The 14,663-nt window shown below is 47.9% G+C and overlaps 1 protein-coding gene across 2 annotated transcripts in view; it reads right to left on the reverse strand.

Moving 5' to 3' along the window:
- slc12a8 (solute carrier family 12 member 8) overlaps positions 1–14,663 on the reverse strand; it is a 247,400-nt gene that overhangs the window by 22,070 nt on the left and 210,667 nt on the right. For both annotated transcript variants that reach the window (XM_038789779.1, XM_038789780.1), the window contains exon 11: positions 9,508–9,605. In XM_038789779.1, coding sequence (XP_038645707.1) covers positions 9,508–9,605 — 98 coding nt within the window. The remainder of the gene's footprint in view (positions 1–9,507; positions 9,606–14,663) is intronic.

Below are 14,663 nucleotides of genomic sequence, written 5' to 3' on the forward strand. Positions count from 1 at the left end.
TCTCTGCCTACTAAAGAATGTCTCCAGATTACTTGATGATTTTAAAGTAATACCTATTTCTGTAAGGAATGCAAACCTACTGTCTTTATTAAAAGGGTTTTTGACTTATGGATGTTGTTCGGTAAGTTATTAAGGGTTATCTATAAAGTATTGTATCTGTGGCGATTATCAGTGTTGGTAGTTGATAAGATGTTTACTGTGTGTTTATAAAATGTTATCTGGATTCATAGAATAAATATTGTTTTTGTTTAAACATACTTTAGATCTCTGTTGCATCACACCTGTAAAGTGGGTCCTTATGCTCTCCATAACCAAAATCTATTAAAAGTTGTGGGTCAGGTGAACTCAATGATATACTTTGGTGTTCTCTAAACCCTGACCCATAATAAGATCTAGAGTGAATATCAGTGATAGCAAAAGGAACATGCGGCAACCTGGGAACCCCATCCATCTGCTCCTTCAACCACCATCTGCCCCACCTGTGACAGAGACTGTAGGTCACCCGTTAGGACTCCCTGGTCACCTGAGACCTTATTTTTAGTAAGCATTTATTTTTCTTTATCTTTAGGAAGCAAGTCATCTTTGGTCCCAAAGGACTGTCTAAGAAGATCAGCGACACATAATAGTGCGAGATAAATTCCATCAGCAATGCCTTCACCGCATCTTCTGGATTCAATATGAGGGCCATTGAACAAACATTAGTATCCTTCTTGAATTCAGGTTTCCAGGCTTTCAGGCAAAACTCCTACAAAATCAATTTTGATGGACTGGACATAAGTGGCTGAAAAACATCCTTCTTGCCAGGTCTTGTTTTCTCAATTCTCAAATGAAATGAAAATCACTTATTGTCACGAGTAGGCTTCAATGAAGTTACTGTGAAAAGCCCCTAGTCGCCACATTCCGGCGCCTGTTCGGGGAGGCTGGTACGGGAATCGAACCGTGCTGCTGGCCTGCTTGGTCTGCTTTAAAAGCCAGCGATTTAGCCTTGTGAGCTAAACCAGCCCCAAATGGCCAACGTTCCAGGGTGTTGATAGGATCAATGATGGTTGGCAAAGTCAAAACTAAGTCACAAAGCCGGTCCTTGCTGAGAGAGTTTATTAACTTTTTTCAGAGTCAACACTCCTCACATGCACCGAGGGTGGGATTTTCCCTATCTCCCACTGCTTGTTTCACATTTTCACACCGGAAAAGCTTCAGTCATTTGTTATTTGCAACCTTCCATTTGAATCAGTCATTGAAGATATTGGGCAGAACACATCCAGACTTCCAATAGGCATCCCCAGTGGAAGAGAGTCCTCAACAGGAATTCAGATTTTAAAACATTTCCACCTCCCTGGTGAAACTTGTGTGTTTAATCCCAACAAAGCATTTTTAAAATGCAGTTTGAGCCAGAAAGATAGACCTGCACCCCTCACCAAACTATCATTGTAATTCTGTTCTCTCTGTTCGTCACTTTTGTAAACTATATAAGAGAAGCAAAATTAGTAATTTTACATCATGACCTGCATGCCAAAGCAAGACTAGTGAAAGGCATTATAGTTAGAATCTTCACAGGCAACAAACACAGGAAGTTTTCAATCCAATCTGGGTTGTATTCAAACAGAGGTCCCCAAGGTACTAAATGAGCCAATGAACCACCCAATCCCCGAAGGCAATTATGCATAGTTTTCAAAAATGGTTCAGAAAAATATTTTCAAAGATTTGACAGGATCTTGTAGAAGTAAAATAAAGACCAGAATTAACCATTAATCTACATCACAGATTTAAAGTTTAAAGCACAGCTTGTTCAAAATTCATGGATCAGGATGAATATTAAAATAGTCAACTTTGGGACACAGTACGTGAAAAGAACACATTCAACAAAAATTCGGCACGACATTGAACAAGGAAGGTGGTGCTCTGTTTTTGGAAAATATTTTTAGTCAGGACATCTTCATTTTATATACGAAACACAACATTCAATCCAACATTATATAATTCTCGTTAAACGCACCTCACCTACCATACCATCCCAAATGCCCCGTTTTGCAACTGTAAAACAAAACAACCCCCCTCGTCCCGCCCTCCTGCTGAAGATTATCAACTCTGAAAGAAGGAGAGGAGTAGAACCCCTCCTCATAAACCTAATGGCAAACTTTTTTATCTTCTCCAAATGTAAATATTTTCGCCAGGTCACTCACCCACCCTACTGCCCTTGGCGGCTCCGGAGGCTGCCACCCTAACAAAATTCTCCTCCAGGCTTTCAGAGAGGCAAAAGCCAACACGTCAGTCCATCTTCCCTCCTGCACTCCCAGATATTCTAATAACCCAAATATCGCCACCCACGGGTTCGGGCCACCTTTACCCCTATTTTCCTGACAGTGTCCCCAAATGGACTCCCAAAATATTGCCAGTTTTTGGACAGGACCAGAACATGTGTGTGCAATTCGCTGGCCCCTTAAACACCACTCCCATCTGTCCTCCAGCTCCGTAAAGAACCCATTAACGCACGTCTTTGCCATATGTGCTCTGTGCATCACTTTAAATTGCATTAAGCTCAATCTCGCTCTTAAGGAGGTCGAGTTTATCCTATGCAAGGCCTCACTCCAAACCCCCGCCTCAAACACCACCCAACGCCTCCTCCTCTTTATCCCCAGCGGGGCCCTCTCCCTCCAGCAGTGCCCGCTCCCTCTCCATTAACTCCCCATAAACATCGGAAATCGTGCCCTGCTCTATCGCAACCTCAGACACTGGGCTGGATTCTCCAAATTGGGGCTATGTCCCCATGCCAGACATTCCTTAAAATTATTGCGATCTATTCACCTACCTGCAGGGGGCTGGCAGGGCCACGGAGTGCTTCTCGCAGCTTTCGTTGCACGAACGGGCCTTTGCACTTCCGGTTCTGTGTCTGAGCATGCACATGGCAGCGGCCTCAAGCGGCTGCGCCTAACGCGATGGCGGACACAGCCAGCAGACCTGGACAAACAAAGAAGGCCCCAAAGATCTGCCCCGCACCGCTACACCAAACCCGCCCGATCGTCGCCCCGGCCGCCCATAAGGCCCCCTCCAGTAGTTGATACCCTGCCCCCACCAGGACGGCCACGGACTGAGTCCACAGCCACCGCGCGAGTGTCCTGATGTGATTTGAATCACGGTATCGGGAATTCGGTCAGTCGGGACCAGAGCATCTCTGGGAGGGCCTCTGGCAATGGCCCCCCAGCCGCACCGTGTAAATTGCAGGCGAGCGATTCTACCGGGACTGGACCCGATTTGGTCGTAAAAGTGGATTCTCCGCCCCCGCGCCAAATGTGATTTTGTCGTGGGGCTGCGGAGAATCCAGCCCACTATCTTTTCCAGCAACAAAGGGGGCGGTAACCGTGGAAACATGGCCAGCTCCTTCCTCACACAATTCCTAATCTGAAGTACCTGAACCTGTTCTCCCTCGGAGTGCGGAGAATCGGCGGACCAGCGTCGCGCGGTTCGTGCCCGTCCCTGCGATTCTCCAGCCCTGCCTGGGGTGCGAGAATCCCACCCATGATTTCCACAAATTGGGCCCACAGCGACATGCCCTCCACCTTAAAATGTTGCCAAAACTGATTCCAAACTCTTAACGCGGCAACCACCACCGGACTCGTAGAGTATTCGGCTGGCAAGAATGGAAGCGGAGCCATAACCAGTGTCCCAGACCAAACCTTATACATGAGGTCTCCTCCAGCCAGGGGCTGGTTTAGCACACTGGGCTAAATCGCTGGCTTTGAAAGCAGACCAAGGCAGGCCAGCAGCACGGTTCAATTCCCCTACCAGCCTCCCCGGACAGGCGCCGGAATGTAGCGATAGGAGCTTTTCACAGTAACTTCATATGAAGCCTACTTGTGACAATAAGCGATTTTCATTTCATTTCATTTCATTTCATCAACACAAACCGATGCATCCTCCACGAACCATTTCCGAAACTTCTCAACATTCGCCACCCAGTAATAGTTCAGCAAAACCACCCACAACCCCTCCGATGCCCGCCTGTCCCTCTGCAAAAAGACTCTCAATCCAAAGCACCGTACCAGTCCATACAAAGGGCAGACTTGTGCTATGTACCCTCCCAAAACAAATTTAGGCAGGAAAATAAACAAAAACTTTGGAAGGATCATCATTTTCATGGTTTGAACGCGCCCTGCCAACGATAGCGGGAAAATATTCCACCTCTTTAAATCCTCCTTCACCCCTTCTACCAAGTTGGACTCATTCAACTAGTGCAACAGAGACCAGCTATGCACCACCCGTATTCCCAGATACTGAAAACTCGACCTGACCACCGAAACGGCAACTTCTCAAGGCCCTTACCTTGTACCTTGGAACTCACCGGGAACACCTCACATTTCCCCACGTTTAGTTGTACCCCGAAAAAGAGCCACATTTCGTCAGCACCTCCATATTCCTACTCGCACTCGAGATCGGGTCCGTCACATTTAACAACAAGTTGTCCGCATATAGGGAGACTCAATGTTCCATCCCTCCACTCTCTATTCCCCTCCAGCCCATCGATGCCCTAAGCGCCATCGCCAATGGCTCAGTCGCCAGCACAAAAAAGTAACAGGGAGAGTGGACATTCCTGCCTTGTACCCTTGTGTAACCGAAAATACCCTGAACTTGTGTTATTGCAAACACTAGTCAAGTGGGCCCTGTACAACAATGTAATTCAGTTAATGAACCTCGGTCCCAACCCAAACTGCTCCAATACCTGGATAAGATACTCCCACTCAACCCGGTCATACGCCTTCTCTGCCATGGAAATTCTTACCACCATCTCCAGACCCGTCGGGGGTATCACCAACACATTCAATAACCTCCTTATATTTCACAAACCCCTCTGGTCCTCATCCATCACCCCAGGAACACAATCCTCCAAGCATGTTCCAACCCCTTAGCTGACAACATTGCATCCGCAATTAGCAATGATATCCATCAGTAAGAACCACACTCCTCTGGATCCTTATCCCTTTTCAAAATGAACAAAATCAAAGCTTGTGCCTATGTGGGCAGAAGCTCCCAACGGGCTAACGAGTCATTGAACACGTCCATTAGATTAGGCCCTAACTCCATCGCAAAGTTAAATTCCACTAGGAATCCATCCTGGCCCGGAGCCTTCCCAGACTGCATTGAACCAATGCATCTCATCACCTCCTCCAACCCAAGTGGGGCCTCCAGACCCCGCACTTTCCCATCCTCCAATACCGGGAAATCCAAGACATCCAAGAAATGTTTCATGTCTCAGTCCCCCCCTCCCAGGGGCTCTGACCTATACAGCCCCTGGTAAAAGGCCTCCAACACCCCATTCATCTTACCTGGGTCAGAGACCACCCTCACCCCCGGGTCCATTATTTGCCCAATCTCCCTCAAAGCTGCCTACCGCCAGCAACCCACTAGCCTTCCCCCCATGTTCATAAAATGCCTCCTGTACCCAATAACAGGCCGACAGCCTTCCCCGTCAACAACAATTCAAACTCCATCTGGAGCTTCTTCCTCCCCTTCCACAACTTCCCCGCTGGGATGGCCGAATAATGCCAACTTCCAAAACGGCCTCCAGCAACTTTTGTCTTTCCATCCTCTCCACCTCCTCCCTATGTGCCATAATCTAGATTAGTTCCCCCATAATTACTGCCTTAAACACCTCCCAAAACGTGAAGGTAGAGACCTATTTGTTCTTATTGAACTTGACTTACGTGCCTATAGCCGCCCCAATTCTCTCATATGGCACAGTGACACATCTAACCTCCATGGTGGTCACTGCGTGCCCCCTTCTCCACATACAGATCCACCAAATGCGGCGCATGATCCGATATGACAATCGGCGAGTATGCCGATCATACCACCCCGGAAGCAGTGCCTTATCCGTAACAAAAAAGTCGATACGAGAGTACACTCGGTGTACATGCAAAAAGAAAGAAAATACCTTCACCCTCGGGTGACCAAACCTTCAGAGATCCACACCCCCTATCCACTCCATGAACCCAACCAACTAATTTACCACCCCTGACACTTCAGGAATTTAGGGCACAACTGGTCTAGCCTAGGGTCAAGCACACAGTTAAAATCCCCTCCCATAATCAATCAATTCATATCCAAATCTGGAACCCTCACCAACACCTTCTTGATAAATTCCATATCATCCCACTGAGGAGCATACACATTCACTAACACCATAAGAACCCCCTCCAACATTCCACTCACCATCACACATCTTCCCCGGGATCCCCCACAGTGTTACTCACTGAAAAAGCCACCCTCTTATTAATAATCATCACGGCCCCCTCGTCTTCGTACCCAACCCCAAATGGAACACTTGTCCCCCCCCCCCAACCTTTCCTCAACCTCGGTTTGGTCTTTCACCCTCAGGTGAGTCTCCTGCAAAAACGTCTGCTGTCAAACTTTTTAAATGGACGAACACCAGAGACATTTTAATCGGCCCATTCAGTCCCCTCACATTCCAGGAGACCAATCTGGTCGGGGGGGCTCCAAACACCACCCCCACCCTGATTAGCCATACCTGAATCCTAATGGACTCATACGGCCCCTACCTCGCCCTTCCATCCAATGACCCATTAAGGGCAGCAGGGTAGCATGGTGGTTAGCATAAATGCTTCACAGCTCCAGGGTCCCAGGTTCAATTCCCGGCTGGGTCACTGTCTGTGTGGAGTCTGCACGTCCTCCCCCTGTGTGCGTGGGTTTCCTCCGGGTGCTCCGGTTTCCTCCCACAGTCCAAAGATGTGCGGGTTAGGTGGATTGGCCATGCTAAATTGCCCGTAGTGTCCTAATAAAAGTAGGGTTAAGGGGGGGTTGTTGGGTTATGGGTATAGGGTGGATACGTGGGTTTGAGTAGGGTGATCATGGCTCGGCACAACATTGAGGGCCGAAGGGCCTGTTCTGTGCTGTACTGTTCTATAATTCTATTCTATAATCTATAATCTTCATCGTCAGCAGCCCACCCTTCCCCCCCATTCCGCCATCCCAAACAAAGAAAATCCCACCGCCCCAGGCTCGCTATCCCAACCCATATGAAAAACGCTTCACTTTGATTAACCAGAATTTCTGCTAGCAGGGTGACCAGCACTTGAGGCTAAACATAAACTTTAGTTACGAAAAGACCCACATGCTGCCCTCCCAAAACGCTTCTTTAATCTTGTACCCCAATCTCCTACATCCCCACATCTCCTCCCCCACCTTCATACAACCCCACCCTACACTAATGTTATAATATACCCAGGGCGGCATTCTCTCAGCCCGGGGCCGGAGAATTGCTGCGACCTGCGGGAATCGCGCCTCGTCGCCGGGACGCAATTCCCCGCAGTGCCAAACCGGTGCGGCCGGTGCGGCGCCGGTTGGGGGCTGTTCTACGCGCCCCCCCACCCCCGCCGATTCTTGGCCCGGGATGGGCCGAACGGCTGTAACAAAAAACCTGAGTCCCGCCGGTGCCATCCACGTGTGGTCTTACTCGGCGGGACTTTGGTGTGGATGGGTCCGGGGGCAGCCTGTGGGGGGGGATCCGACACCTGGGGGGCCTCCACTGTGGCCTGGCCCCGATCGGGCCCATCGATCGGAGGGCCGGCCTCCCGGGATGGGGGCCCCTTTCTTCCGCACCGGCCCGGAGAAGGGAGCCACTGCGCATGCGCCCACTGGCACAGGTGTCACTGCGCATGCGCGGACCCCACAGTGCCCAGTGGGTCGCTCCAGTGCCGTGCTGGCCCCCTATGGGGGCCAGAATTGCTGATCCTGAGTCATTTACGACGGCTTCCGCACTTAGCCTCAGGGTCAGAGAATCCTGCCCAGAGTGTCTGTACCCCACGCATGGGGTGGCAGATGTTACAAAACTGCAAAACTATACATTTAGAGAACAAAGTAAACAGAAAACAGCAGTGAACATAAACAAGCAAGGCCTCGTAGCCCTGAGTGCAATGCTATAGATTAAACATGCAAGTGAGTCCACGCAGAATTCTCAAATGTCCCTCAGTCCATAATCCTCTATAAAGTTACTCGCCTCCAGGGCAGTATGGCGACGCAGTGGTTAGCACTGCTGCCTCGCGGCGTCAAGGTCCTAGGTTCGATCCCAGCTCTGGGCCACTGTGGAGTTTGCTCATTCTCCCTGTGTTTATGTGGGTTTCTCCCCCACAACCTAAAGATGTGCAGGGTAGGTGGATTGGCCATGCTAAATTGCTTCATAATTGAAAAAAAATGAATTGGGTAATCTAAATTTATTTTTTTTAAAGTTACTCGCTTCCTCTGGTGTATCAAAATAGTGTTCTCTTCCCCCATGTGTGACGCACAAGCGAGCCAGGTACATCATGCCAAATCGCTCCTTGCTCCTTAAAAGAGCAGCTTTGGCATTGTTGAATCCAGCCGTTCCCTTTGCCAGCTCCGCTCCCAAGTCCTGGTAGATTGTGACAGTATGGTGGCCTTCCCAACTACATTCACGGGTCTTCCTTACCCATTTCAGGATTTTTTTCCTTGCTGATGTATTGATGGAGCCATACTATAATCGCCCGTAGTGATTACCCAGCTCTCAACTTCTTCCTCAACGACCGACGGACTCGGTCCACTTCAGGAGGGCAGTCAAAGAGCCTTCTCCCCCACCAACTGCTCGAACATCTTGGCCACATAATCTGTAGTTCTCGTCCCTTCAATGCCTTTGGGCAGCCCGATGATCCTTAAGTTCTGCCTCCTTGAGCAGTTCGCCAGATCACCGAACTTGGCTGTCAGCTTATTTTTCCCCTCCGACATCATCAGCATCCCTGCCTCCAATGAGGCAATCTGATCTTTGTAGTCAGCAACCGTCTCCTCCACCTTCTGGATCGACACATTCTGCGCCACCAGTCGCTGTTCTACCCTCTCCAGGGCTGCCCAAATTGGCACTGCCACTCCTGCCAAGTCCTCCGTGACCAAGTCTTTGCTTTTTGAATATGGCTGAAAGGAACTTAACCAATATATTTATCAACCACTGTGCGGGCAATGACGCAATAGGGCCCTAGACTTCTTAGACTTTACAGTGCAGAAGGAGGCCATTCGGCCCATCAGGCCTGCACCAGCCCTTGGAAAGAGCACCCCACTTAAGCCCACACCTCCACCCGAACCCCGTAATCCAGTAACCCCACCTAACTTTTTTTTTGGACACTAAGGGTAATTTAGCATGGCCAATCCACCCAACCTGCACATCTTTGGACTGTGGGAGGAAACCAGAGCACCTGGAAGAAACCCACGCAGACACAGGGAGAACGGGTAAGAAGGACCAAAAAACCAGGCCTCAGGCAGGAGATACCATATGTGCGATCTCTCACTCCATGGCCACCACTGGAAGTCCCAAGGTAGTTCTCTTAAGACATGCTCTACATGTTCTTAAGATTTTGATGGGTCATAAATGCATTTATTATGAACAACTAAATGTGCCTTCCATAAAAGTGAAGCTTTTGTGTAAACCGTTCCAAAAGTATGACATAAAGGCTGCTGTTTTGTACCATAGAATAATTTCTATCAAATACTTACACCAATGAATGACAGCCAGCGATTGCAGAGATTGGAATAAAATGATCTTGGCATCTTGTAAATCTCTGCTTCATGAGACTTTTGCCTTACAATGGAACCTGCAGTTGGAGTGTAACAATATAAAGGTCATAACCACTGTTACATAACATCTCTCGTTGGTCTCTATCATGAATTCTACCGCATCTATAATCTTCAGTATTATAAAGCATAATATCTTTATTACTGAAATGTAAAATAATTTTATCTTTCACTTGCAAGAATAGACATAGGACATTCTTTTTCGATGTGAAACTGGTTTCAGGATTTTCAGTTAGTAAAAATTTGTAAACTGCATATTATTGTCAGATGAACATCATTTCTTAAATATAACAGATTTGATCATAAAACCGTACGACAGAGGGGCAGAAGGAGGCCATTCGGCCCATCGAGTCTGAGATCTTGACCGACCTGATATGATAATCCTCATCTCCACTTTCCCGCCTTATCCCCATAACCCTTGATTCACTCTCTTAAAAACCTGTCTATGGTTGGAATTAGAAAACAATAGTTTCCGCCTTGCAGCATGGCCCTTCATCACAGTCTTTGTCAGATCATTTTCCACAGATTCCCTACATCCAATCAGTGTCAGGCTGGAAAATAGTCAACAAGCAAAGCAGCGTGTCTTAGACCTTCAGTAACGGAGGGTAGATGATTGATTGATTGATTTGATTTATTGTCACATGTACCGAAGTACAGTGAAAAGTATTTTTCTGCAGCCAAGGGAACGTACACAGTATGTACATAGTAGACCAAAGAATAATCGACAGATTACGTTGACAGTGGTGCATCAACAAAATGGCAAAACGCATTTTGGTTGCCATGTTGTTAATGTTGCAAATGCTGTGACAATCCAATGTATTCTCTAGCTGTGAATAAGAGCAGCTGATACTAATTGGGGAAAGGTCAGGTAGGGCACATGCAAAAGAACCAGTTTAACCTGTGTGGGGAATCTATATGGAAATGAGGTAGCCTGCACTTATGTTATGCTGAGTTTTGTGAATAAACCCATGTTGAAGAAAGACTAGCTCCAGCTTCCTCCTTTACCTCTTGATGTAATGCTGCCAATATCACTTCTGTAGTTCAATGCCCAAATCACAAATGGTCTCAGCACCTAGGCTGATGCTAAGTGACAATGGCACATTATGGGAACAGATTCAACTAGTTCAAAACTGCTTGCAATTTCTGATACTTTCCAAATGGAGTAAATTTGGTAAAGGGTACACCCTGAAATTAAACATGAACCCTGATGCAAGACTAGCCCTTCTGAAGGGCAACTAGGGATGGGCAATAAATCCTGGCCGATCCAGTGAGGCCCACATCCCGTAACTGAATTTTTAAAAATAACTTTGCTCTACTAATCATCATGAACCACAACATGTATTTATTACTGTGCTTTCAATACATAAATCATTGGAACAGAGCTGAGCAGAGAGATCCGGTGGGGTGATTGAAGACTTGGGGAAAAAAATAAGACCATCTATAAAAATACAGAGGGTAAGGTGTTTCAGACAGGAGATCCAGAACTAAGGTGGAAGAGAGAGAGGGTGGGATGCTAATCCAGATCGACAGATATGACAAGGAAAGTAAGTATGAGGGAGGTTGTAGAGGCAGAGGAAGATGAAGACAGGGTGGAGCAGGGATCAAATATAGTCCACAAAGATTGAAATAACAGACAGATGGGCCTTAGTAGCTGAGTGGGCAAGGACAGCTCCATTTTACACATTTTGGAGTTAATGAATTGAAGCATTGGAATAACAGATTTGAAGTAGTGAGACATGGATAAGGGTGTCACAGCAGAGCATCTAAATTGGTGGGAAAATGAAGAGAATGGCACAGTTTCAGGGACTAGAGGTCAGTTGGGATACTGTTAATCGCTTGGACTGGATTGCATTGGATTCCAATATTGACAACTAAATATTGAAATAAAACTACAGAAAATAGTCATCCGATACACCAATGCACAGTTACTCAATTTAATCAATCAGTCACCAACTGCATAATCAATGCAGTCAGTTTCTTAGTATAGGAATGGGAAGATGAAGGGCAGCTCTTGCTAAAGTGATTATGTATTGTATTTATTAGTAACCAGTAGGTGTCTATAAGAAAATTTAGTATGGTATGCTAGATGGAAAGGTTTCCCTTAGCACTGGTATTAACTGAACCAATATGAAAATCATTCACTCCAAACCTAATTACATAATTTCAAAACCAAACCAAAAAAATAACAGTTGGTGTCTGGGTTGCTTATTTTCATTTACTTCATGCGTGAATGCATCTCAAGTAGCCTGCTGAGAGCTTAACTGCAATGTTCATAAAACATTATGATTGACAGGTGCTGACCACATCAAAAACAGTTAAGTGCTTTCTGCTGAGAAAAGAGGAAGTGAAAGCACTTTCCTCCTTGATGTTTATAAACATGCTGATTATGAGTTATGGGGATCAGTTATGAGGGGCTCAATTATTGGGGTCTCAGTTAAGGGGAATTTCAGTTAAGGGGCAGGGTTTCTGACATGGGAGAGTCTGGTGGGGATCTCCGATTGGGGGGTCTCTGATTGAGGGGGGTCGAGGGGGTCTCTGATTTGCGGGGTCTCTGATTGGGGAAGGTCTCTGATTGGGGGAGGGTATCTGATTGGGGGGGTGTCGTTGATTGGGGAAGGGTCTCTGATGGGGGGGTCTCTGATCGGGGGGGTCTCTGATCGGGGGGTCTCTGATCAGGGGGGGTCTCTGATCAAGGGGGTCATGTTGGTGAATACTTGCACCAATCCACATCCACATGAATCCCGGCCCAGGGAGCCGGAGCATCACAGAAGCATGGAAAATTCCATTTCCAGCCCGTTATTAGGATGCAAATGGGAGCAAAACCCGATGCTGCCATCAGTGAGGGATGGGTGCATGACAAACAGCACTGATCCCTTTTTTCCCCCTAACACGGGATTCTCCGCCGCATCGGGAACTCGGCTACCGGTGCTGGGCACCGGAGAATCCAGCCCCAGCTTTTAAAAAACAATTTAGAGCACCCAATTAATTTTTTCCAATTAAGGGGCAATTTAGCGTGTTCAATCCACCTACCTTGCACATCTTTGGGTTGTGGGGGTGAAAAAACTTCACACAGTGACTCAGAGCCGGGATTGAACCTGGGACCTCAGCGCTGTGAGACTGCAGTGCTACCATTGCGCCACTGTGCTGCCCCAATCTGCCCCAGCTTTAACACAGTCTAGGAACAAGTCATTTGCCCTGTCACTTTTGTTCTATGAAATAGCCCATGGAGTGGGGTTAGCATTTAATAAAGTGGAGCAAAATGTGAATTTAAAATAGAATTTCTCATCATCCTCCAATTTTCTCTCCTGAGAGCAGAGTTCCTAATGGATAAACTTCAGAGATTGCAAGTTACCGTTTGTCATTTCATCAAATCTGGTTATACCTCTTGTGTCAACTAAGACAGCAGTGTGAGCTAACTATTTAAACTTGACGGCATTACAGTTCACGATGTCCTGACCCAACATTCACACACCATTGGAGTTACTCTATAGTTCAGGAGTGGGAACCCAGGCCGACTTTCTCTTTAATCTTAGTCCCAAAGCATTGATGCCAATTGTGGAGCTCCGACAACCATACTGGCCGAAATCAGCTAACATAGAAAGAAAACATTTCCACAAACCTTGGATTTTCTAGACTGTATGGCTCAGTTTGATACTAAGCAACTGAGGCCCCAAATAACTATTAAGGTGGAATTACACAATCCCATGACACTTTTCAAAGAAGGGCAGGGAGCTTTCCTGGGTGTTCCAGCCAATATTTTCCTGCAACCAGCACTACCAAAATGATCAATGATCTAATTTTTTGCTAATGGAATCTTGCTTTTTACACAAGCTGTGTTGTTTACCCACATAACACGGTAGCACAGTGGCCAGCACTGCTGCCTCACAGTGCCAGGGTCCCAGGTTCAATTCCGGTCTTGGGTGACTGTGTGGAGTCTGCACGTTCTCCCGTGTCTGCGTGGGTTTCCTCCAGGTGCTCCGGTTTCCTCCCACAGTCCAGGATGTGCAGGTTAGGTGGATTGGCCATACTAAATTGCCCTTAGTGTCCAGTGATGTGCAGGTTGGGTTACAGAGATAGGGCGGGGTGGAATGAGGAGTGGACATGGGTAGAGTACACTTTAGAAGGGTCGGTGAAGACTCAATGGGTCAAATGGCCTCCTTCTGCTCTGTAGGGATTCTATGAGTATATGACAAGCCACGCCGGGCCGGAGAATCGCCGCGACCTCGCCATACCTCCCCGATGCCGGCGACCGAATCTCCGAGGTGCATAGAATTGGCGCCATTTGAGCTGGCGCAGAGCTGGCCGCGGGCTGCTGGAATCGGTGGGGCCGCCAATTCTCCGGCCTGGATAGGCCTAGCGGCCGCGCAGAAATGGCAGAGTCCCGCCACCGTCATTCACCCCTGGTCACTGGCGGCGGGAACTCTGCACGAATGGTCGGCCTGTGGGGCGGGGAAAAGCGTTCCTTCACCGGGGAGGTGGCCTCCGATGGGATGTGGCCCGCGATCGGGGCTCACCGATCGGCAGGTCGGCCTCTTCTCCCCCCCGGGCCTACTTTCTTCCGCTTCCGGTCCCAGAACCCCCATGCCATGTTGGGTCAGGGCCGGAGCATTGAAGGAGTCTGCCGCACATGCGCAGGTTGTTTAGGTAGGGGCTGTTTAGCACAGGGTTAAATCGCTGGCTTTGAAAGCAGGTCAAGCAGGCCAGCAGCACGGTTCGATTCCCATAACAGCCTCCCCGAACAGGTGCCGGAATGTGGCGACTAGGGGCTTTTCACAGTAACTTCATCTGAAGCCTACTTGTGACAATAAGCGATTTTCATTTCATTTTTCATTCAGTTTGGCGCAGCCCAACTGCGCATGTACGGGTTGGTGCAGTGCCCTTTTGGCGCCGGGAAGGGAGGCTGAAGCGGCATGAACCGCTCCAGAGCCATGCTGGCCTCCCCGAATCAGTCATCCCCGTGCCCGTTCTGCGCCGTCGTGAACTGCGACGGTGTTCACGATGTTGCGAACACTTGGTCTCCATTTTGGAAAATCGCCCCCATTGTGTTATATAAATGTAAGTTTTTTTCTTTACTATCC

The sequence above is a fragment of the Scyliorhinus canicula genome, chromosome 2, assembly GCF_902713615.1.
Source record: "Scyliorhinus canicula chromosome 2, sScyCan1.1, whole genome shotgun sequence".
Classification (NCBI taxonomy): domain Eukaryota; kingdom Metazoa; phylum Chordata; class Chondrichthyes; order Carcharhiniformes; family Scyliorhinidae; genus Scyliorhinus; species Scyliorhinus canicula.